The 27,289-nt window shown below is 33.2% G+C and overlaps 1 protein-coding gene across 1 annotated transcript in view; it reads right to left on the bottom strand.

The window, feature by feature from the left end:
- Nucleotides 1–23,001: 23,001 nt before the first annotated feature.
- Nucleotides 23,002–27,289, bottom strand: part of LOC128233951 (uncharacterized) — an 8,661-nt gene continuing 4,373 nt past the window's right edge. The window contains exons 7-11 of the mRNA XM_052947854.1: nucleotides 26,629–26,754; nucleotides 25,591–25,642; nucleotides 25,319–25,335; nucleotides 24,725–24,822; nucleotides 23,002–24,400 (exon numbers count right to left, since the gene is read on the bottom strand). Of these exons, the coding sequence (XP_052803814.1) occupies nucleotides 24,254–24,400; nucleotides 24,725–24,822; nucleotides 25,319–25,335; nucleotides 25,591–25,642; nucleotides 26,629–26,754 (440 nt within the window). The 3' untranslated portion in view covers nucleotides 23,002–24,253. The remainder of the gene's footprint in view (nucleotides 24,401–24,724; nucleotides 24,823–25,318; nucleotides 25,336–25,590; nucleotides 25,643–26,628; nucleotides 26,755–27,289) is intronic.

The raw sequence follows: 27,289 nt of genomic DNA, 5'->3' as shown, positions 1-27,289 counted from the left end.
GCGAACACCCACGCGAACACGTACACGCCGGCACGCACGCCCGCACGCACACGCACACATACACTATGTAGTTTTACAATAAACTAATATATTTACCAGTTACCCTTAACCAAGAGATTAGTGTGATGAGATTAAATTACAAAACAGGATATTTTCCATGTGAATGGGTCTTTTCAAAGGTAGAAAATAAACGACAATGTATTCGTTTGTTACGTAGATCGTTTTCACTTGTAGAGTGTAAGACCTTTTTGTGGATATTCAGTAATAAATGCACACAATTACTAACATTATTCGTTTTAAATGGTTTGAGGTAAATATAAATTGGATCGTGGTCGGTTAGGAAATCGTGACAATTGCCCGAGTCGAATAAGCCAGTAAAGCGGCAAGGTAAATTAGGTTGCAAAACGGATATTGGCTACAAATTAAGAACTACCATACTGTGATTATATGCAAACCAAAATTAACGCCAATGAAACTGCTATGTGTTTTAATATGTGTTTTCCATCTATGATGACAATAAGTGTCTGTCTTATATATGCATTACTGACAGCATTAACATCTTATTCTAGTGTTTTAACATAAAGAAATATGTATTCTGCAATAAATGTACATGATTTTTTTATTATATTTTTTAGGTAATATATCATATGACCAGTGATATACTTAACTTACTAGGATAATGAGTTGAGTTAGGACATGACTTAAGATGTTTAATGAAAACCGACCCATAAGCGTCGGAGGCTTGATAACCGATCCCGGGTATAAACCGTAAAGAATGCAATACTGTGTGGTACATGGTGATGTAGAAACTCATAAACATACTCACTGATGAAGTTGCCATTTTAACATGTTTTCGGACAAGAGCCTTGTGTCAAAAGTATTACAGATATTATATGAGATATAGGGATTCTTGTATAATTTAATTCAACATGTGCATGTTAAGAAATAAGGCAAAAATGTATCTTCTTTATTTTAGGTGTTGGTCGCGTATAGCATACAATAGGTATTCAATGAATTTATGTTATTTATATACATTCGTAAAAACTCACGTATGTGCTGTTAATACTTTTCAGAGATGACATACAATAATATTGTCGAGACTGTTTTTTTAAGTATCCTATCAATTTAATGATAATCATAAACGTTGCTTAGACAATTACTCATGTGTAAGCATTTTGCACTCAAAAAGCATTATGGCAATGAAATCAATGTTACGATTTTGTCTACTATATTTTTGTTGCACATGTAATGGTTTAAACTAAAAACATCTTACAACATCGTGATTCGCATTTGTCTCAATAGTAAATTGAACAGCATCGTACACATGTCTACTATAATCTCCTGTATTCCTTTGTCATGATCTTGGTTTATGACCAGCCCGAACTTCTTCACAGTCGTAATTAAATTAATTCTCGAAGACAACGATACACCTTTTGTTTCAACTGAGGCTACTTTAGAGTAATACTGAATAAAGTATTCACAAGGTGCAACGAGCGTTCACAAATAATTCAAATTAAGGTCTGACAAGCTGGAATAGATGCCTTTTGTTATAAGACTAATTTTCGTTATATTGTGAAAACAAAATTGTAAATCGTTTAAATATAATTTTCTTTTTTGATAAAGGGTACCTCCACAAGTACCATGCATTTTTCATCAACGAAAGAGAAACACGTTCATCGTTGCTACAAATGAAAGTAGAAAGGTTTCAGCGACATGAAATGCAATGAATGCAGGGTTGGTAGTTGTAATGAGATTGTAATCAGGTATTTCAGTTTGGATAGTACTCATTTGTTATGTCCATCAGACATATATACCATATACCTTAATGCATCCTATCCACAGTATAATAGCAATTTTCATCCTTTGGAATGCCTGAATTGTTCATGTTTAAAATCAGATTCATCATTTTTATAATACACAAAATACCGTTTCCCTCTTAGGTTTGAAACACATCTGGGTCCGTATTACAGAAGCATCTTAATATTTATTTTAAGTAATATTTTATCCTTGAACAATTTCCTTAGCCTAGGTAAAAAAAATAAATAAAGATTTTCTTAAGTAGTATTTCTAAAAAATCTCAAGGAAATCTTTCGTAAAATATTCCTTATCTTTACTTTTAACCTTAAACAATATCTATCCGCGTTTCTAAGGAACTTCGGTAATTCCGGGTCTAAATATAGAACGGATTTTGGAATTCCAATAGTTCGCCAACTAAATATAGAACCGGAAGCTGGAATTCCGGTATTTTCCAGCACAAAAATAGAACCGGAATAATGAAGTACGCACTAAACATATCGTGCAGACGGCATTTGTCTTTGTTTACCTTTGTACATATGGAGAAACAACACGTCAAGAAACGTTCTCCCAAATTTTCCCTGCATGATTGTATGCTGTTTACTGAGGTTATGGGAGGACCAAGCGGGCACAAAATCTAACACGTTACCAATACGTGCATAACAAGCACACACCATGTGAGTATATTTGTACAATTAAAATATATCTAAGCAGTAGTCAGTGCCAACTGACGGCAACTGTTACAATATTGCATCATGATGGTACGAAACAGAACGAATGCATACTAAAGGACTAGTGATAAATCATCGCAAAAATTATAACTAACTTCCAAATTGCATGTATACATGTTTGTATCACAGAGGCAGCAGAGTGCGTTGTTGTTTTGACACACCTCTTTGACCACGCCCCCCCCCCCTATTTTTAAAACCTAGTCTCATTTATAATGATGGTCAATTCGCGTTTCGAGTCATAATGGAAACCTTTAATACGGTATTATCGGTATCTAAATATGAATACATGCCTTTGGTAAACCGCCGATTGTATTATTGTCTGCAAACGATAGTTTTCGACAAAAAAAAGGATCAGCGTCCCTCGGTCTTGTAATGTAACTTCTAAGAATTTTTCCTCAACTTCTAAGAATTTTTCCTCAACTTCTAAGGAAGGTTCGGACCTTCCTTATAATTTAAGGAAGAAATCGCTCCATTTAAGGAATATTTTAAGTTTAAAAGTTTCTGTAATATCACTTAAAATATTTCTTAAAAAATAAGATATTTTTAGTACATTTAAGGATTTTTTGTATGAATTAAGGATTAAGTTAAAGATAAGATGCTTCTGTAATACGGACCCTGTATGATTTTGTTGCGATATCGATATCGGGTCAAGAAAGAGGGAATTGCTGCGCCAGGCAATTGTCATGATGTGCATGTTCCACCAGGGTTGCAAGTTCAGTTATTTTTACAACACTACAATAAAATATGGCCAGATAACTCCCTTCAGTGTTGCTTTTAGTTTAAGAAATACTTACACATACACTTTGGATATTATTCATTTCATGAATTTAATGTTATTTGCAGATGGCAGTAGAACCGTCAAACGTCCTTATATATAGTCATTTCTAAAGACATTTATGTACTTATTATCGTGGGTTGGAGTTGATAAACATAAATTACTATCAATAAACAGCCACTAGCAATTAAACTGACTGTTAACAATGAATGAACAGCATCAGCAAAGCAAACAATGTGAGTATTATTCAACAGAGCGCAAATATGAATAACAAATGCACTCAACATTGTTTATACATTGATGCAGTTACATTTCGCTTGGATATATAATATCCTATTATCACATACTATTTACATTCGCCTTGTCCTTTGTGAAGATAATTCTTGACGTTCATATTGTATAACACACACGGAGTTATCACGTCATAGTTTATGTCAATATCGCCCTGCGAAAAGTTCAAAGCTACGCGATTTAATTAATGATATGCGACGTTACAAATAACAGCTCTTCTTTTATACAATATGTCGACATTTGTTTAAGAAGAGATAGTCAGTATTAGAACACACTGCTAAGATCTTATCGTAATTATTTGTTTTTAAATAAATAAAAGTACTATATATAGTGAATATAAGTATTGATCGCTAGCGTACTTCATTGAATTTGCTCGAGTGCCCAACTGTGTTCATACAGCATACACGCAAGAAAATACGATAAATCCTTAATAAACCATTTGTTAATATTCATTTAAACATGTGTTGCTATTATTAGAGATTTACCGAAACTTATTGATGCTTAAGAGTGCTTTAAATTACGTTTTCTCATGGTCGACTTTTCAAAATATTCGGAGCGGGCGGAAGGGGTCACACTTCCTCGACCCTACCATTAGCAGTCCCAATGTTTTATAGTGTCATACTCGCCTGAACTGTCTGGTAAGTGTAATAGAATCATACCTACCTTCACAGGCTCATTTCAATAACCTTGTTTCCTCTGGTATATATGGTTGTAACACACGAGCAACCCATTGAATTCAAATTCATTTTTTTTCTCATTTATTTTTCATCATATATCATATTAACATGATGCATCAAGAACAAATGTATATATATATGCTTAAACATTTCTATGTTGTGTAAAAAAGCATTTTTTATCAAACACACACGCGCTCACACACACACACACACACGCACACGCACACACACACGCGCACGCGCACGCACACACACACACACACACACACACACACACACATATATAAACACACACACACGTGGACACACACACACACACGCGCGCTCACGCATACAAACACACACACACACACACACACACACACACACACACACACACACACACACATAAACACACACACACGTGGACACACACACACACACACACACACACGCGCGCACGCACGCACGCACGCACGCTCGGACGCCCCCACGCACGCACACACACACACACACACACACACACACGCACACACACACACACACACACACACACACACACTAAGTGATGTCCCTGTTAATGTTTATAAAATATAGTTTATTTATTTGAGGAAAAGAAACAATGATTTGATGTGCGTTGTTTAGGCTATATGTGTCTGTTTTGTATATTTAGTTGTTTAGAATATTGAATACTTCCCATGTATTTCTGTGGGTTTCAAACTTCTCATTGTTTAATGCTATTTTCTCTTCTATTTTGATTCTTAATTTCAGATAATGCAAAAATGCATTCATATTCATGGCGATCTTGAAAAATTGATATTTTTTATACCTAATTTGCTTCTGGCTTTGTAATTGCCTCTGTGTTTATATATTTTTAAAGCCATCATTGGAAATGTCATTGCAAAATTGCACTCTTTGATTAACTGAACCCGTGATTTTTTAAATGAATTGCGCTAAAATTTAAACTGCATACGCTGTCACATTTATGTTATTTGAATAACATATCGATTCATACGCGGTTTGAATCTCGAAATGTCTCTTTAAATTACAAACAACTGGTTCGTTACATGGCTCTTGTACTTCCAAGCGAAATAACACCTACCCTTCAATTTGAATAGGCGACTTGGTGATGACAAAAATGCATCTTTCATATCGAACACTGTAAGAACATCGACCAAAACCATTGACACATGCATTCATTCTGCAATTGGGAGGAAACCGTTACAATTGAACTAGCTAGGACCGTTTGTTCGCTTCATTTGTTAGCATTTAAAGGTGTGTGTGTTTCAATACAATTGTAGACCAAATGGTACAGGCCTGTAAATGGACGGGTTAAACTCAGGTCGTTGTTTCATGGCGCTTGGTTCAAAACAAAGTACTTAATCACTTTTGATTTCTCTCAGTTATATGCCATTTTGTTTCCTTAAGCTCACAATTACAACTTATATAATAAACGACGAAATGCAAATGCTTAAGTAAGTATTTCGTGCAAAGATGCGCTTAAATGACCAATTTGCCAAACAATTTTGTTTAACATATAAAATCAGCATAATACAAAAGAAAAAAAAAACAACAACTCAAAACATTTTTATTATTACATTTGTTTTTTTTTGATAACAGAGATGGACATATATATATATATATATATATATATATATATATATATATATATACATATATATATATATATATATATATATATATATATATATATATATATATATATATATATATATATATATATATATATATATATATATATATATATATATATATATATTCCATTGAAAAAGTATTATCGAATATAGTTTATAAATAAATGTTTTGGATACCGCATCAGAACAGACAAGGAAAAAATCTGTGACCTTGGGAATGGTTGAAACCGGTTTTCGGTTTCTTAAAGATCAAACTTGTCTAAACATTACACACTTAAACGTATAGGCATACCAAGAGACCGCATCCTCTTGAAAACAATAAATGAACATAAAGGTACACTTATTATAAACCCTAAGTAATATACTTCTAAATAAACATAAAAGTCAGTGCATCAATTACCTAAACTTCGTATTCATTTTCATTGCTGGTGTAAGTTGATTTCACACACAACATAATTTCAATTCACGACCGAAATCGACTAAGATATATATTAAAACGGCCTCCTGATTCTTCAAAGGTACAATTCAACAGTACATTTACATCTAACTAATATGCGTCTAAGAACAGTTTGCGGATCAATGAACTATATGGGAAATAAATTAACAATGATATGATAATCGTACAAAAAAGGAGGAAGCAAATGCAATAAAAGCATGATTGTTTTTCATATGGTTAACTTACCATTCTTCAAGCTGTTTTCACGCTTTTCGAAAACGAGACAATAATATGTAAACTATTATGTTAAGATGTTATTAACATGACAGATAACATTGAATATTATGTTTGCCTATATTTTGACAACACCATCTGGCCATGAACATCACAACTCACCGTTTCATCATTAAATAGCTTGCGAAACACTTCGTGTACAGGTACGTGTTCATGTTGGATACTTGTCTATGTACCACGTCATCAATAAATGTGTACATTGTACAAGTTTGGAATCACATGTTACATGCCATGAGGAAGTGAGTAACATTAAATTAAGCGAGTTTTCAAATATATCTAAAGGTAAAGGACTTTTAAAATTTAACTGCACCTGATACAATTATGGGTAGGCTATGCGTACAATTACACTTAAACCTCACTACAATTTCGTAACTTCCTCTCACGTATCTTTCCGAATAGGAACAATCAATATATTTCAATCATTCATTCATGCATTCAATTTGAATATGCAGCTTTAGAGTGTTAAGCCAATTTCCGTAGATATTTAACCATGTCAAATGTTTTATCTTAGCTGAATCATTTTCAAGGTTGTTATTCTCAGGACAGCTTCGTATAAACTATTTTAAATATGAATAATGGCAAAAACAACAGGATGAAAATGGTTTAACGATTCATGTGTCCAACTCTAACCCGAGAGGCCGTGTTTTTGTGTTCTACCAGAGGTAGGATAAGATTATTCGGTCTCTCAACAAGGAAAACTTGTTTATAATCAGGAAACGGAGTCGTGTGTGATGGGTAACAGCTAAAGCTGTCTTTGCAATCGAGCTGAAAAAAAAACCCATATGATTAAACCATCTTTTATTTTGGTTAACGTATATTCGCGGTGACGAGTTAATGATTGGTAAATTAATCTATATGTGTGCAATCTAATTTGCATAAGTATAAACTTGGTTTTACGCGTTTGTATCTGCAAAGCTGTCATGGTGGCCAATAATACCGCAAAATTAAGTACATTCTCAATTTATATAAACCATAAACATCTTGAAATGGTTAGCGTAACAAGTATGATGATAGGATTTTCGAAAGATACAAATATGACTATATGGAAAAATGTTTTACTCACAAATAGTTTTATAAAGGGTGAATATAATTTGCATCCGGCCTGTTTGCCTGACGGTCTCTGAGATCGGACGGGAAGTCCACATAGTCATAATGACATTCATTTTCATTTGAACGTCTGTTTCCTTCACTCTCCAAATGTTGAGGTGCGTTGTTGATCTCGATAGCACTTGCTGACCCTCCTCTCTTCCAAAATTAATATTTCATCATTATATAGAAATAAACATTAGAGGATTAAACAACTAGTAACACTGCAAATTCATTTTTTAGTAATTTTAGGAATACGACTATTGAGTATTTTATTTGTGTGAACTAATATCAATTATATATGGACCAAATAGATTGTTTAAACCAGTTGTTAATACAGTAATATTACACGGCTTCAAACATCGAAATAATCTTGGAGGAGACACAGCATACGCTTCTTAGTCTAGAAGATATTACATTTCACTGATATAAAGAAATGTTACCAGATTGTAATAGACAGTTGGCTCAAGATTAGGCTGCACAGTATCATACACATGTGTAACTGGCTCTCTAACTGCGCTTGTCCTTTGGCGTAGAAGAGTTGCATAAACTATGTCAAAAGTTAAAACAAGACAACTGTGATTAAATTACGAATTATAACATGTGTAAATACTTCAGCTGATTGCTCTGAATGCATTGATGATCGATCTATGGTGCATTGATAAATTGGTTTATGCAATTTCGCGTTTAAGTTTCTCTTCCCTACTGATTTTCTTGACGTATATAAAACTTACTATGTTTTTACAAACTTTTTTATTATTAAGACTTATGAATGTCTTATTTCCAATTAAAGTATCTACATAATTACCATGAGGTTTGCATCGCCTAAATAGACGAAAGGCCAACGCTGCTATAAGTAGAAGAAAAATGGTTCCAGCTACGGCGTAAAAGGCCGACATATGCCACTGTTGGGTTGCCTGGGGTGCAGAGTTTTTAGTTGATTCTGCAATTAGATAACATTTACTATACCAGTATTTCAAGAGACATTAAATTCTATATTGTATCGTAGTTGGAGATCAAAAATAATACTTAGAAATCACAAAAGGCCGGAGCTGCAGTCTTTCATTGAATGTGTTATACCCACTTATAACCAGAATTTAGTTTAATCTACATTAAGATGTATACTTACTGTTGTTTTCTCTATACCGTGTACTCCCTTAACTGTGCTACTTCCTGATACATTTCTACACTACTTTTCGTATTAAGGATGTATATTTTTCTTTGGAAGGATTTGCCTTCCGGAATGTATTTTAACATGATTATGATTTTTTTTATATACTTTTAGTGTGTTTTATCCATTTGTTACAAGAACCTAATAGTAGACATCTTGAAAATGTATAATACTAATAAGTCTTAATTCTTAAACATTTATCTGTTTTACATTATGTCTGTTATAGTTCTACCCCTGCATTTCTGGTGGACCGAGTCTCTTTTAAACTTGCAATTTAATAAGAAATAAACTATTTCAGGAAGTCAACCTCATGATAATGACAATCAGACATTTTCAGCAACATCCCGATTTCCTGTCAGCAAAGTACTTATTAGAACAGGCGTTTTCTGTGGACACTGCATCTTGTTTATAATCGAAAGTAAGGATTTTCGCTCCCTAAATACTATCACTAATTTAAACATTGAATGTAGTAAAGTTCAGTTCTCTGGCGCAATGGCGTTAACGAATTATTCAGTCCACTTCAATGACTTATGGTATCGTTAGGGTTAGGAATTAATAGAAACAGTCCGTATTTTATTTTTATTTTATTATGTTTTGTTTTCGCTCTACAATTCACTATTTTAAGGTAGGCTTAAAGTCTTTAAAGGGCATCATTATAAGTTGCTGCCTTTTTAAGTTCTTATGCTTTGTTATGTTCGACTCACTTGACTTTAATGATCATGGCAAATGAAACCATATAATTTATAGCTACGTGGCCACAAATTCCTCACTTAAAAAACGCCAAAATATCCAAATCATATGCCTTGTTTTGTTTTACAAATAAGTTGATCATTATATTGCATCGAAAAAAACACCAACCTATATTGCGCTCCTTGAAGACTTATTTTCAAAAAGGACAAGGGCCAATATGAAAATATATATTATATATTGTGCGAATCATAATTAAGAAGGCATAACATTTTATCTCTCTTACAAAACATAATAAATTAAAAATACAATATGGACAGTTACGTCATTCCGGAATGACTACGTTGAAATTGTATCCCAGCCGTATGAGCACTGACGATTGATTTGGAAGAAACAACGGGCAAAATAGGAACACATTAATCTCATTCCGAATGTTATTTTTTCTTTATGAAATAGTGAGATATCATTTTGATTTAATTTCACTGATAAATCTCTTAAAATAAGCGGAGAGCATTATTATGTCTATTCCGTAGGATTCCTTTGAAAGAAGAAATTGCATGAACTAGCAGTTTTGGTTTGATTGAAAGTGTTAACGAAACTCGAGAAAATGTATCAGATCGAGTACGTACCAGAAACCGATACTTCATAGCTTGCATTTAAATGCGATGGGAAATGATCGCATCTTGTCGAACATGTAATAGTTCCACCAGCCATGTCTTTAGTGACATTGAAGAGCACGTTGGAAACAGATCGGAAACTCCCATTTTCACCATTCGTCCAGTTGTTGTTTTGAAGGTATCTTATATCATCTTTGTCACTTGACCATTCAATTGTGCAAGGCGGATTTGATGCATCCGTTTCACAAGACAAGTTTAAGAAACAGACGGAAACATTGTTGCTATTTTCATGCATTTTGTTGACGAATATGGAAAGATCCGACGGGGGATCTGAAAATAAAATAAAACAAACTTGATAATATAAATATTAAATTCAAACCGTTTTGATTTCAGAAAATACAAACATATAATGCTTAATTTTCAATAATACACACTATAAATCAAACAAAAAAAATATTGAATTTTAAGCTCAATAATACAACCATTTCCTATGGGAAATGTCGTTATATTAAATTTGGGTTTTCTTATCATATTTTTCCTTCTTAAAATTTAACAATAATCGTCAATCTATTTGAGTTAAACATTTTATACTGATGTTTACGCATATTGACATTTTTGTCAAACCGAAATCCTGTTTACTATCCCTGTAACAACACATTTCTTTTCCATTCCAACTCTTATTAGTCTTTGTTACCTTTGCACGGCTTGTAAAAGTATTAGAAGATCTATTAAATGAATCTGTTTGTTGAACATCTGCTAGCAAAAATGTGCTAACGCGTATTTCTATTGTCGGTGCTGGGAAAGCATTGTGCACTTCACAGATTGCTGTCGAATTTTTTCCATCAAGGAATTCGGGAACTGTTAACACGGGCGTGCTACCTTTCTCTGGAATTGAAGTCGTATAATGTACTAAAATTTAATATTATGCAAGATCATAATAGTTTAACCTCCACAAAAAAATGATTCATAGATTGTTATTATGTGTCTTCTATTAGCTTACCTACGTTACAGAGAACGCCATGCACGTCGTAGGGAGTTTCAAGAGCTGCATTTGAAACGAGGCATGTCACATTCTGTCTTGACTGTCCAGCCATTTGTTGATGAACGTTATGGAATCGGTAAATCCCTTTGATCTCTTTGCTTTCAGCAAGAACAAATGACTTCTGACCCAGTAAAAGTTCGACCTGTACGGGGTTTGCTCCTTTTTTTGTTTTGCAATACATGTCGGAGCCTGCATAAACATAAATGCATTCTGTTGTGTTAAAGTCTGGGAACTTTGGACCGAGAACTGGATAATTCGGTCGCCCTAAAAACAACAGAACTCATTTAAATCAGTTAGCATATTATATACCATATAACCAAAAAAATCGATTAAAAAGGTATGTTACATTGCTGCTTATGCATTATCATCAGGAATCACAACTTATTTATTTCACACTGATATGATTAATGTTTTCCTTCAAATCAGACATGAACATTATGAACATGAAATAACATTAATAATAAATTGTTTGATTTTTCAGTGAAATACAATGAATGTACCTGGAATATAAAGCTGCACATAGTCCGTGGTTTCTGTTGAATTGCATTCTAAAACATATGATCCCTCATCTCTGTGATCATAGTTGAGTACCGTTAATGTGAACATATATGCAGATACCGTTTCCTCTACGTAATAACCTTCGCGTAGCTGTATCTCTTTGCTGTTCTTCTTCCATGTTCGTGTAAGGAAAGTTTTATACCATATAGAAAAGTCAGACGGAAAGTATCCTATATTGACATCCGCGCCTTGAACAACTGGGTTTAAAAGCACGAGAGTTCCACATTGTCCAACAATATCTGTATATTAGAAGTTAGTAATACATGTTTAAAAGAGTTTCTGAAACAATTGAAGTTAATGGATTTGAACTGATTAATTCGACAAAGATCTTATTTTCTTTGCATATTTGGCTTATTACCATTTACATTGTCTTGTATTTTAAGTAAATGATAGTAAAATATAAAGTACATAAACAGGCCCAGTAAAACAACAACCTACCATGACTGTGTTAGCAGGATTTAATGAGTAAAAACCTAAATAACAACAAATGGAGGAAACAAAAATGAAATGCACAGTCTTTATATCTGTATTAATATGTTTATCTTCATCATTTGGCTAACTGACTAAAATCATTTTTCCGATATTTTACCTGTCATATTTAAAGATACGATGTTTGTTCTAATCGTTGTGTTTGTTGAACATCTGGCGTAGAAGACAGATTTTTTGTATGCAACTGTAGCCTTCCATTTCAAAAAGAATGATTCATCCTCCGAATATCTTGTAGCAAAGTCAACATCCATTGTTCGAACTTGTGTTTCTCCGTCAATAATGTATTTCCATTCTACGTGACATCCCCAAGGGTAGAACGGTGTCGCTTTCAGTGTTACCTCCCTGTTCACAAAGGCTGGTCCTACCACTGTAATTGTTCCATAATGGTTACTGGCAGCCGATATGTACCCAAATAGAGCTGTAATAAAGATTGTAAACTGTTAACAAGTACTCATTACCCTCAAGTTATTTTACAAGTACAACAATTATAATCAAAAAAGATTTTTGTAAATTCGATAGGCCAGCGCTTTTAACGTTTATTGTGTAAAAAGAGGCTTAAAAATCTGGTTATTTAATCATAATAACTTTTATAATAATTTTAATAATAATAATAATAATAATAATAATAATAATAATAATAATAATAATAATAATAATGATAATAATAATAATAATAATAATAATAATAATAATAATAATAATAATAATAATCATCATCATAATAATCATAATAATTATATTAACAATTAAAATAACAATAATAATAAATAAAATAATTATAAAAATAAAATAAGAATTACAATTATAGTGAGAAATTCTTGTTTCATCTAATAAGATCGAAACACAAAATTTATCAAAACAATCTGTTAAGCATTATTACTGAAAGACAATATACGTTACCGGTCATTTGGTTCACATTTAGTCCCATATCATAAAGAATAGAACAACAGATTGAAAGTAAAAGTAGCTGTAGTAATTGTTGTAAAAGAAGTCGTAGTAGTAGTGGTAGTAGAATTAATAATAATAGTAGTAGTAGTAGTAGTAGTAGTAGTAGTAGTAGTAGTAGTAGTAGTAGTAGTAGTAGTAGTAGTAGTAGTAGAAATAGTAGTAGTAGTAGTAGTAGTAGTAGTAGTAGTAGTAGTAGTAGTAGTAGTAGTAGTAGTAGTAGTAGTAGTAGTAGTAGTAGTAGTATATCCAGTCTTATATTGAAATTAAACTATGAAGAGCGGTAACATATCCAACAAACCAAAAAAGAAAACTGTAATTTGACACATATTAGCATCAAATGTCGTGGCATATCTCCGTTGAAGTTTTTTGGATTCATTCAAATTGTATTTCATTTGAGACTTATTATTTTAAGAAAATAGAAACGGCCTTTCCTCAAATATATTGAAGGGAAGATAATTGTGATTCCTCCCTTTCACTCCACAATTGTTTAACTGGAGTATCGGACTCGACAAAGATATACGTTGGCTTTTAAAATGAATTTCACTGACAGTACTTTCATATATATGAATGTAGACCGACGCATTATTCTTTATTAGTGTGATTCATTTAAAAAAGGAAATAAAATATGTCAAACAATGTTCTTCAATGGTAATTGTTAAGTTGCTCATACCGCAACCTGGATGACTAACAAAAACTGGAAGATGTTCGTGTTATTATGTGAAAAACAATGTCATTTGAAATAATACTAGTACTCTACTTTCACTGTTTTCATTTAAGCAAATATTAAGATATTCGATGTACCAATAAGCTTCTCGCTTGATAGAGTCATTGTTAACCATGATTAGTTTTATGCCCAGTGACTCCATATATTTGTGCTACCATTTATAAGGGCACGGTTACTGATAACTGATATGTAAAAGAAAACGAAATGCCAAACAAGCTTGTTTGTAACAGTTATTGTCTTGTAAACGCTTTCAAAATGAAATCGGGTGGCCAGGCATACCAAATTCCCATAATTATGCATGGGATATTTTGAATTGTATTAAAGGTTATTTGAAATACACTGTCTCTTATCGTTTAAATAGCCATGTTTATCCCAAGTTCGTTGGAAAACTATGAGATTAGTTTCTTGATCACTTGTCGATCGCTTGGTCAATCGTTTCAATCCCGGTAGGACCGATACCAGTGTTTTGTTATATAATTTAAGGGCGATATTGCATTTTCTTAGCGGCTCTGACTTACAAAATGTTGTCTGTAAGTGGATCTTGAACCAGACAATTCAATTTTTAATATATTTGTTCAATTTATCATATTATTAATTCGATCAGGTAGGGCTCAATTAAGGTTTTCTTTATTTTTAGAGTGTATACGTTACGCAAATGACCGAGGTCGTATTTCAGATTTGGCAATTCGGTTAAATTTTGAAATTGTGCTCTGCTATTGTAATACAAAAATAATTTAAATAAGGTAACTTTTGACGCAATATCCATACCATATGAAATATGTTTTGACGCTGTAATTTATAAGTAAATATGATTTCACATACAGTTAATGGTAGGTGCGAGTCGACAACTGCATAACAATATAAAACACTTGTGTCTGATTAAGGCTTGTTTGCTGCATGACGTTTTTTGCGGAGTAAACATATTAGATGGAATATGCATCAAATTGATGAACAAAATATAGTTTTTAATCATTTTGTCTTTTTCCGTAATTGATAAGTTATATGGATGCTGCGTTTCTATATGAGTGTAGCATATCAACGTACCCTGCCCCTTCTATTATTTTACTTACCCGGTTAAAAACAATTTCGTTTTCATTGTTCATAAAAAGGCGTTTAATATAGGAATTATAAATCAGAAAGAGAAAAGAATGAACGCTTCAGCGTTGTAACTACATGCTGTTATGAATCGTTATACGTTTGCTTTCATAAAGCATCTCATACTTATTGAGAGCTTTCTTTGTTATCACCAAGCCGAACTGGTGGGTTTCCTCCGGGAGCTCTAGTTTCTCGCACAACACAAAACCACAAAACGCGTAACATCGTATCAACAAAAGTGATTAATGTAATGTTGTAATAGCTTTTTCACAATTGTTGAAAAATAAATAGGTTTAAACTAAACACAGTCTTGGTCCTAACTAAGCAATTACATATACGCAACAATTTCTACTACACGAACAAATCTCTGTCCGAGTAATTTCATTTAAAGTCCTTTTATTTCATTAAATGGTATGTATTTCATTCTAAAAAGCTCAGCATTGATATTGCTATATTGTTACAACCGAAACGATACAGAATATCATTTTACTGAACGAATAACTTCTCGTCTTCGTGGAGTTAAACATATGCGTATAATAGAATGCAGGATAGAGCATCTGTATTTTAAATTACAGTTATCTGAACATTGTTGTTGAATATATAAGAATCATGTTATTGTCAAAGCTACGACTTACTATTCTAGAACCCGGACAAAATCCGCATGATATGTGGCAGTTGTGTCTTGCGTAGCCTTCAAAATCATATCATGAGTTTTACCACATGGTTTTTCGTGATGGGCGAGCATACATTAAAAAAAAACTGCGATATTATCCTAATAGAGGTCCGGTAGATCAGGACAATATAGTCGAGTAATATATGCTATATATATGTGTCATGCCCAACAGATCCAAACTAAAAATAACTATTTCTGTTATGTTCATTGGCATAGTGTAGTTGCTGAATAAACCAAATTAAAAATAATAACTTTCATATAAATTGTTTAAACAACATTAGAAATAATGCACTATTGTGTTTTGTTCCAATTTCGATTTAAGTCTAATATTGAAAATTAGATGTATAAAATGTTAAGTACAACCGGTTCAATTCATTGTCTTACCAAAACCATAAAATTAGTGTGTTTCAATGAAGCAATTGTTGACCGAAAGGGCAAACACTTCTTTTGTTTCCCCATAAAAAATACTGTTTCTATTTTCAAAAATTTCATTGCAGAAAGTCATTTTTAAGGAATATATAATAAGTGCAAATAAACTACTGCTTTCATATTCACTAGTGTAAATTATATTTGTTGCGTGAGTAATGCTACCACAAAAAAATGCCGCTTTTCATCGTTTTGACTTCAATGCAAGGCAATTAATGTTATTCATTGCATTGTGCTTTCCGTTTGTTCATTAAACTATCATAACACTATCATGGCAGAAATTCTGTCACTGGTCCTGTCCATTTAGTTTCCTTTTTTCTAGCAAACCGGATAGGCATTTCCGGTGAATTCAGGCGTGGTGGAAAACTCCATCTGACTTTCTCCCCATGCCAGATGAGTCACGCGCTTTGACGTCATGTTAGATTTGGGACTACTTTTTTCAAATATGGTATGTAACCTGACTTGCGTAAAATCTGATCAAATAAAATATAAGAACCGACTTGTGTGTATGTGTGTGTGTGTTTTGCTTAAATTATGTCGTAGATATACACAATTATTGTCAAATTCAGACCAAAATACACCACGTAAACATAATAAACAACAATTAGAAATAGAAGCAGGTGCGAGCACATTCCACTTCTGGTTGCGTTCTTAAAGTAATTAAAAAATAAGCATCCAAAATAAACAGCTAAAATGTCTCTTCTGTGTAAATTTAATAGGCAGCAAGGTTTAGAAATGCAAAATAATTGACATTTACAAGCCTCTTGGTACGTTTTCTATGTACAAAGTTCACACCTACTGCACAGGTGAAAATAAGTCTGCTGCACGCCATGAATTAGTGAAAGGATTGCCTGACCAAGATTTTCAGGACCTATTTGATTGTTTTTCGAACAATGACATTAATCAGATTATGCAGACCATTGCAAAACAAAAGTAAGATTTAGAGAACAACAATGAAGTTAGTATGCAGTCCATCCCCTCCGCCCGGTTAAACCTTTAGTCTATTGGTCAATTCAGTCTATTGCTATGAATCTTTCAGTTCAAAAACGTACATTTTGTTCCACAGTATAACTCCACCGACTTGAATTGTAAACGTTTTGCTCCGGTCCAGTTTGCTCATGCTGCATACCGTGAATTTAAAAACAAACAAGAACACGGACAGTGTTCAGTGTTACCTTCCTGTTCACATTTCTGGCCCTACTTCTGATATCGTTCCATACTGGTTCCTGGTTGCATAGTCGCAGCCAAATCGAGCTAAAATAGGTGTAAACAAAAGAATGGCAAATGAATATCAGTACACTGTTCATTGTATATAATTTTATTAGCCTTACAAAACTAATACACACATTTTATTTTATGTTTTGATCATTCAAGTCAAACTACTCAAACATGCGTCAAACTGATATACTTGCATCAACCTCTAGTGTGCCCCTTTAAGCTAGACACAGTTTGGATGTTTTTATTGCAGAAATTATCCAAAAAAATATCTAATAGTATTCAGAGGAAAATGAGTCGATGGTAAGGTGGATAAAACATGTCTGCTTTAGCATACAGAGTGAATTCTGATCAAAGCATTTCTGCTGAATTAGGTAGAAAATAAAAGTCATTTATTTAAACAATCGTACTATACCTAGCTTTAGCTTCATTCATACTAAATGGTTGGATATTACATCCTGTCAACTTAAAGTGTTATTAAACGTAAAGAAACACAATTATAAACGGGCTCAGTAGATCATTTTTGGTGGTTAACTAAGCTATTTTGCTAAGGTGGTGGTGACGCGGGAATCACAAGGAACTGCGAAAAAACAAGTAGTAGAAGCATCAGCAGTAGCAGTAGTAGTAGTAGTAGTAGTAGTAGTAGTAGTAGTAGTAGTAGTAGTAGTAGTAGTAGTAGTAGTAGTAGTAGTAGTAGTAGTAGTAGTAGTAGTAGTAGTAGTAGTAGTAGTAGTAGAAGAAGTAGTAGTAGTAGTAGTAGTAGTAGTAGTAGTAGTAGTAGTAGTAGTAGTAGTAGTAGTAGTAGTAGTAGTAGTAGTAGTAGTAGTAGTAGTAGAAGTAGTAGTAGTAGTAGTAGTAGTAGTAGTAGTAGTAGTAGTAGTAGTAGTAGTAGTAGTAGTAGTAATAGTAGTAGTAGTAGTAGTAGTAGTAGTAGTAGTAGTAGTAGTAGTAGTAGTAGTAGTAGTAGTAGTAGTAGTAGTAGTAGTAGTAGTAGTAGTAGTAGTAGTAGTAGTTCAATTGAAGTGGAAAAAGCAGAATTAGATAAAACAAAAGAAGAAGAATTTACATGTTTTTTGAAAAAGGCAATGATCATTCTAGAAAATAGAAACAGACAGTACATTTTTTCATGGGGAAACTTAATACTGTTCGCCCTTTCATTCAACAATTGCTTCACTGAAGTACCGGAAACACAACAAGTTAATGGTTTTGGTAAGAAAATGAATTGAACCGATTGTACTTCATATTGTATAGATTTAACTTCCAGTTGTTGACTAAAGTCTAAGTTGGAATAAAAATCACTATAACTCAATCATTGTTTTAATGTTGTACAAACTATTTTTATAAAAGTCATAATTTTCAGTTGCTTTCTTTAGCAACTACACTATGTCAATAAACAAGCAGTAGTAGGTTTGTTTTGCTTGGATCTGTTGGGCGTGTCACATATATCTAGCATATATAACTCGACTTTATTGTCCTGATCCACCGGACCACTATTGATATACTTTTACAGCTTGTTTTTGAGTGTTTGCTCGGACATGTACTTACCGGCTATAACAATAAAACATGTGGCAAAATTAAAACATAAACACCCGTTCACTGATGCAACACCTCAGCTTGTTACGCGATGGGTATCAAAAATACCTGATTGATTCTACATATTCGTTTGATTCCCGCACGCGCCATATTACATACGTCAGTTTTGTGTGTGTGTGTGTGTGTGTGTGTGTGTGCGTGCGTGTGCGTGCGTGCGTGCGTGCTTGTTTGTGTGTGTGTGTGTGTGTGTGTGTGTGTGTGTGTGTGTGTGTGTGTGTGTGTGATAATTATGAAATCAAAATAGAAAATAGCGATGTATTGTTAAATGTCAAACTGTGTCATTTTAACACACGTGTGCATAAACTTACATCCACTAAAGCTTATGTTTGTCGCTCCCCATCGTGTAGATCTTTTAGTCATTCAACGATATAGATGTCTTTGCGGTTTCTTTTCTTAAAGTTCAAGAAATCAACCGATTCCAATTTCAGTTAAATGCTTGTCTCATCGATTGGCTTACTTGTGACATTATGTGTACGATTGTATTGAAAATAAACTTGTTTGCCCACACCTGCAGAACTTCTTACTAAAACGACAGTATCGTATATTTTTGGTAATAGTTACAGCAAGCACAATACAAGTTATTTTAACAGTCACGAAATAGTGGGTGGGGTAACTGATTTGGACCATGTTTTAAAGGACATCTATTAATAGCTGGTGTATGTTAAAATTTAACGACATGTTATTTATCCGCACGTAATTTATTCAATGGTTAAAGTCCGCCATATTGTAGCGGCTCCGATGTATAGGGAGCTTAATGTATAGACGAAAGCAGGGAAGCACTATCAAACAAGGTACAAGTTTGTGTAAAGCGGGTTGACATTACTCCCCAAGTAAGTTTCTATGCATTCTCTCTCACTCCAATGAATATCCCTGCCCATGGTTAGGCGTTTTATCAATTAATGATATAGACATAGTGAAATATTAATGGTCAAGTTCATACAGTTAAATATGTCAAAAGTAATAGTATAAGTGTATTAGTCTCGTATGATAAGCGTAAATTGTGTTATTTATACTTATGAGTTTTAACATGGTTGTCGATGAATCTTTGTGTCATTGCTTTAGTTTCTCATGATTTATATGTGCTGAGCCTTGATTAAAATTGTGTGCTTTTTTATTTAGAACGTGCATTTCATTCCTTTATTCAGCTTTTCTTACAAGTCCTGGTCATTGTCAATTAATATTCAACCGCAGGGGCTTAAAAGATATTGTGTGATTGTTTAATTGTGTGGTTACGTACACTCTGTTTCTACGTTGAAACAATGGCGCCCTTTTTATTATAGATTTAGCTCAAAATCATTTACGCTGTTGATGCTCTTTGACATGTACAGGTATAATGGAAAAGTATTGTCAAAATTTTGATTTCTTGTTCCGCTAAGTTTTCCCCGTTTTTTCCAAACATCCAGACTGTGTTTAATTTAAGTTGTGCCAATATTGTCACTTTAAATTTGTTAAGTGCTTCAAACTCGGAATGGGATATGCGGTAATAGTGATATATAATGGACGAAGAATACTAACAAATGTAGAAAGGAGCTGGAGAAGAATACGTAATTGATAAGCTCTGCTTAAAAACTTTTAGCAGTCGTCTAATTACCTGAATGTCTAACAAACTTTACAGTCGGACATAAAGGTTAAATAACGACGAGCTGAATGACGTGCTTGTGCAATATTTTGAATACGCATCGATATGTATGACAGTCATGCTCGACATACCGGCCTTATTTTAGTTTAACTTAAGTTTGAATGTCGATTCCTGAGAACACAAATTTTCGAACCCTTCCTACTCGTAGAGCGGGTGACTGTTCGGTTTAAAATAAAGTATATTATAATCATTGTGTGAAACCGTTGTTTGTTCATTGTGTTTCACAACCACTATTCCAACTTTTTGGAATGATCTGTTCTGCCAGTAAGCAGTATACATTGATATCAGTTATTGAACCTGTAAAGAAAGAGGTTATACTGAAAACGACACCTTTCTACCGATGGGAGAGTGAGGAAGAATGAAGATACATGTGAAGGGCGGCACACAATTTCAAACATTTTATGGGCCACACGCTGACAGATTCTCAAATAATTAAATTTTGAAATATTATGCTTCAGTTCAATACAACAACTGTGACTTTTACGCTGGATGTTCAACGAATTCAATAAATTAGAATAAATAAGAACATGCTTAGTATAAATAAATATGAAAAGTTAATGTCAAAGTCCATATATGTATATATGTATTAAACAATATTATGCTTAACACATTTTTATATTGATAGAAATTGTTTGAACAACTACGTTTGTTTTGTTTACTCTCTTCTTTATTCAATATTTTTTTAAACAAACTGTGTATGGCCTTATCATGGTGTTTGTATTGAGCATTGATTAATCAACATAAAGTAGATGCTTTGTTCCCTTGTTATTATAATAGTTTCTACGTTATAGTTTACAGATATTTCTGGCCGACATGGAGCTCTCGTCATTTTTAAGTTCGGGCTCCAATTTCTCAAAACTTTTTAAGCTTAACAGGCTTAAGTAGCTTATTTTAATAAGCCAAAACACACACTTAAATTTAATTTTGATAAATGAAAAATGATTTATTGTGATTATCATAAAGATAGTTCCTATCTTAAGTATAAACACTCTTAAAGAAGTAAATATTACTTACGGGAATTAAGAAGTTTCGAGAAATTGTAGCCGGTTGTTCACGGTGCACACTTTGTACTCGAATATGTTCCGTCTGATCATTATAAACAGCACCAAACACATACTAAAGAAACTTAGAATACACCTTACTGATACAGCTACAAGAGGGTTTTTACGAAGAAGGAAGACTTTTTGACAATTCGTTCACATTTACGATATTCAACTTAAGGTTTGATGAGACAGACGAGGAATCATATTTCTTACAATGTAATTTAGTGCAAACCACGGTATTGGAATTCTGCCGAAAGTGTGTGCATATCACACATTACATAGTTTCGTCGTTGTGCATGTTGATGGTTTGTATGCATTTCGGGCCTAGCCTAGTCGCTTTGAAGAATTGCGCGGTCTAACACACACACAATAAGGCCTATATAATTATTATAGTTATACACCAAAGGGATTACCATAAGATTAATATTATCATTGCCGAGTAAAATTCTTTGGTATTTTTCATATTCTCATTTGAGTTGCGTTTATGCTGCCAATATATACCTTTCAAAATTGTTCACATTTAAAGAGTATTTTGAATCACATGTGCCATCCCAATATTTTCAGACTTTACTGAAATATGTTATAAACGGTTGTTTCTAGATTTGACTGTAAGCGATGAAGGACGGATAATATAGAACTTCATCTTCAATTAGGCAAATACTATATATTTAAACGTTCCTCAGGGGTAAAATCTCTGAAAAAATAGTGTATCTTTTCGTCGAAAATGTTTCCATATTGAGGATATATTTCTAAATGAAGTCAATATATTAAAGCCATTACTGTAAATTTGTTTGGTTATGTTATGCTGTGATCCGAATCCAGCTGCTGAGAGTCCATTTTGGTGTAACAAACCTCGTCATTTATAATAACACCTAACAGGTCCGGAATCCTGCGTACCAAAAGAGGGTGGGGGCATGACATCCTCTTGATTACGAAATAATTCTTGTTTAAATTGGCAGTTAAAAATGGTTAATAGGGGCAGGTTTTGTGACATTTTATATTTCTCTTACAGCTTCTCTTTCAACTTTTATCCTTTATATTTACTTAACGTTAAGTTTTGAATTACAGACGAAACCCATTATGTCAAAGTCGTTTGGACATCCAGAAATACTTCGAAGAAACGAGCATTTGACACAACCGAGAAACATAAAAATGTAGCACCAAACTCAACCCATAAGTATCCGTATTAGGTTCTTCCTGATATTTTCATCCGCCATTTTCATCCAACATTTAACCGGTCATGAAATATGTTTTCGTCGAGAATTCAGCAGGCTTATTATCAAAAATATAAAAAAATGAATTTATTTTTATCACTTTATTGATTACACTAACACAAATATAAAACAAATTGATACATGATTTAGTTGACAACGATACCGCACATTTAACGGTCAATATTTACATTAATACTTCATTCCTCAACGATGTTTGTTGTTAATCAATTTCACATTATTTCTGTTTAAAGTTCAATGGCATTTCCAATCGAAATTGCATGCGTCTGTTCGATACTTCTGTCCGGTCATTGGGCGCAGATATACTAATAGGCGGGGCATATTTACTACGGAACTATTTTTTTCAATGAAATCGTAGTAAAATTATTGGCAAGTTGCAAAACTAAAATCTGCAGTAAAGCAATTAGAACAAAATGAGCAACGATAATTTGATTGATTTTAATGTACATTTTGATTTCATGATGGATGGAACAGTTGAAGAAATATTAAATGACGATGATGACGACTTATTTCGGAATTTGGAATTGACATTTGGTTAAAATAAGCACCTGACAAAAGATTAAATCGAGGAAATGAAACAATAATATATTGTAATGCACCCAGCAACGTCCAGAGAAAAAAGCCCAGTTCAACACAGTTTTCTCGCATCCTCTGGTTTTCCTTCCGCGAACGTTCCCATTGGAAATCACGTTACCCCACCCACCGCCACGTGGCTGATATCATAGTCACATACCTTTCCTAAACAAATAGGCATTGTAGAGAAAACAATAGTTACAATGAAGAACTTTGAAGTACATTTAATAGGAGATGGTTCCAATTTGAAAAAAAAATGTGCTCTTTAATATAGTGGAATGCATTAGGCTCGTAAACATTAACGAAATATGTATACAACAAATACTTAACATTTCCCTGTTTTTATAAATTTATTAGTATTATATGAAGTGGATTACAAAAATGTTTGCAAACTAACGCTTTGTTTGCCTTACATACAAAGTGTATACCTGTTTTTATTAATGTCATATTGAAATAAATAAAGACAGTAACCAAACTGTATTGCAGTAATTATAAAGTCTTAATATGTATAATATTAAAAGCTACCTTTTACTGAAGACAGTCAGAAAAAGCACATCAATCGAGGCCCACCCCTTTTTGCCGAATAAATCAATTGTTTAATCAAGTATTTGAATAAATACAAATAATTTAACTTTGTTGTTAATTGGACTTTGTTTCAACAATAGTCATTTCTGTTCAAGATGAAACGATCAAACATAGACATATTACAAAACAGTATAGAAACAAAACAAGGCAGTGTATTTCTTGTAGATTGTCTGTCTTTGACGACCTAGAGATCTAGGCTGATGTATTGTGGTGCCCATGATCTACTTAAGCAGATTTCTGTGTTGAGGCAAACGTAAGCTCAGCATACTCTGTCGGCGTGTTCTTTGTCTTTGTAAGAACTCTGGCGTTAGCTTCCTGTAGGAACTTGATGTTCAACTCGGCGTACGTTAGGCTGTCGTCATCATGTGGTTGCTGCAATATTTATTACATTGTCATAATCACCAAAAGACATAATAAGTGAGAATATTAGTATTAGAAAATAAGGGGCTCATCGGAAAAGGATCCTTGTATGTTTAAACCTGCGTGACATCTGGAGAAATTTCATGCTACGTCAAAACATTTGAATACATGAAGGTTGGATTATTTATTATCGCGACTGCCTTATTGTTTGCAATTATGGTGTTCTCTACAAGAGTGAATCTAACCTTCACGTCAAACGGCTTTGGTTAAGTATTTCGACTTTTAGTTATACATTGTATCACATTTAATATCCCTTTGCAAAGTAAAGTGAGTTACCTGCGTTTCAGTCCACCGTGTGGCCGCCTGCCTATGGACGACTGCGTACTGAACTCCTTCCGTTGCTATGTGTAGCATGCCATTGTCCGAGGAAGTGTCTGTTTTTTGCCAGGTACACATTAATTCATATATCATTGCATCAACATAAACATCCATTTTGAGGGAAATAGTAGAGAAGGATATAGTTATACAGAACCATAAGCTAAAACTGGTTAAAATACCAAATGTCTTTGCAAATTCTATGTGTTTTTAATCATATCTTTTTTTGAAATAACCATTCAATAACGAATTAATAACACAACCCAAACTTACAAATTGCCAGGATGCAATTGCCATCGAAAAGGTGATATGTTTTTTACATTTTTGGGTCAAAAATCAAATTTTAACTGATGAATATTGTATCAAATGAAATACCTGTTGCTGTATCTTAAATATATCGTTACTTTCATACGCTTAGAGAGTAAATTTGGTGTTCCAAATCCTTAAATTCGAAATGTTTATGCTATTTATTTTGATATGTTATGTCATAAAACCATCTTCAACCAAACCAATGAAAAGGATTTACGTATAGTAAACTTCAAGTAAGAAACTTACCGCTGTGATTTTCAACACTGAAAAAAAACATGTATTTATTTGATTCGTGGTAAACAAGTATACTTTCTAAGCTTAATGAGCTTAAATATCGTAAGACGAATCACTGCACAATCTACTTCAAGCTATGGCAATTATTACTTTAACGTAACTATGTTCTGAATTAAATGCATAATCTATCAATAATGTATTTAAATCAAACTGTGTAACTTTCAACGTACATCTTAGCGGCTAGATCATTAATTCGAAATTACAAAATAACATTTGGTACATACATCTCTATTGTGTTGATTGCGTTGACCTTTCGCCGTTTCAGCAAAACATATCCTTAAACATATGTGTTCAAAATATGTGTTCAAAATATGTGTTCATAAAAACGAACAATCAACGTTAGTTCTAAATAGTTTCGTTTGAACTGCCTTTGAAAATAATATTTCTATTGTGTGATATTTGATTCAGAAAACTCATTTTGATGTGCAGTTTAAGACATTAAAATACAAATTTCATTTAAATGTCAATTAAAGAATTAAAGTTGGACAAATTGAAAATATCAATAATCTCTTTCTTAATCATATTTCGCACAATATATAATGTATATTCCCATGTTGGCCCTTGTCCTTTCTGTGAATAAGTCTTTAAAGGAGCGCAATATAGGTTGATGTTTTTTTTCAATGCAATAACGATCAAAACAAAAACAATTTAGCGATATTTTGGTACTTTTTTAACTTGAAGGTGTGTGGCCACTGAACCGTAGTATGTCTTATTCTGCTATGATCAAGGGCGGCTCCAAGATTCGACGTTAGAGAGGGTGTAACTTTGGGGCGTACCTTTTTTTACTTGCGCCCCTCCCTCAGAAACGAGATGTATTTGGTTTAAAGAGTTAGGGGGTCTTCCCCGAAGATAATCTTAACAATTTCTAGTCAGAAATGGTGCTTTTTCGGTGTATTTTATTAATTGTCTTATCCTATATTGAAATTAATTGGGGGGGGCGCCCCCTTGAATCCGCTAGTGAAGTAAAGTTTGTTAAACATCATAATGTATAACCATAGAAAAAAGTCAGCTTATTGTGTTGCACTTCAAAAACATTAAACCTACCTTAAAATAGTAAAATGTCAAGCTATGAAACAAAAACAAAAGAAAGGAAAAATGTAATACGGACAGTTTCTATTTATTTCTTACTCTGGATTAGATAATTCGTTAATGCCATTGTACTCTTTCAAGACTGCACGTTGTGACTGTTTGCAAACACCCGAACTTTAGTACATTCAGTACTTAAATGTATAAAAGCATTTACTAGGAAGAAAAATCTTTACTTCCGATTCCGATAATAAACAAGATGCAGAATCCACAGGAAACGCCTGTCCCAAGAAGTACCTTGTCGATAGGATATCGGGATGTTGAAGAAAATGTTTGATTGTCATTTCCAAAGGTTTGACTTCCTGAAAAAGTTTGTTTTTAATTTAATTGCAAATTTAAAAGAGACTCTGTCCACCTTATATATTGGCATAGAACTATAACAGACAAAATGTAATACAGTTATATGTTAAGAATTAACACTTAATATTATAATACATTTTCAAGATATCTACTATTAAGGTCTTGTTACAAATGGATGAAACATTCTGTATAAATGTAAAAATACATTCCGGAAAAAGGGTCAAATGTGTGTCCTTAATACGAAAAGTAGTATAGAAATGTTTTCAAAAGGTAGCACAGTTATGGGAATACACAGTATGGAGAAAATAACGACATTAGATGTAAAAGATGATCATGATCTTACACTGAATCAAAACAATTATCATCTTTATATTATCTTATAATCAAATATACTTCATTAAATGTGAAAGAAACATTATGTGTATGTAAGTGTAGATTTCTTCAGAACAGCGCGCAAAATAGAACGCGAACGCAACGTCATTCCGGAGGGACTTATTATTGATTCGGAGGAAACAACGGACAAAATATGAACGCATT

The sequence above is a fragment of the Mya arenaria genome, chromosome 5 (assembly GCF_026914265.1).
Source record: "Mya arenaria isolate MELC-2E11 chromosome 5, ASM2691426v1".
NCBI classification, from domain to species: Eukaryota; Metazoa; Mollusca; class Bivalvia; order Myida; family Myidae; genus Mya; species Mya arenaria.
This window is presented reverse-complemented; position numbering and strand designations above follow the sequence as displayed.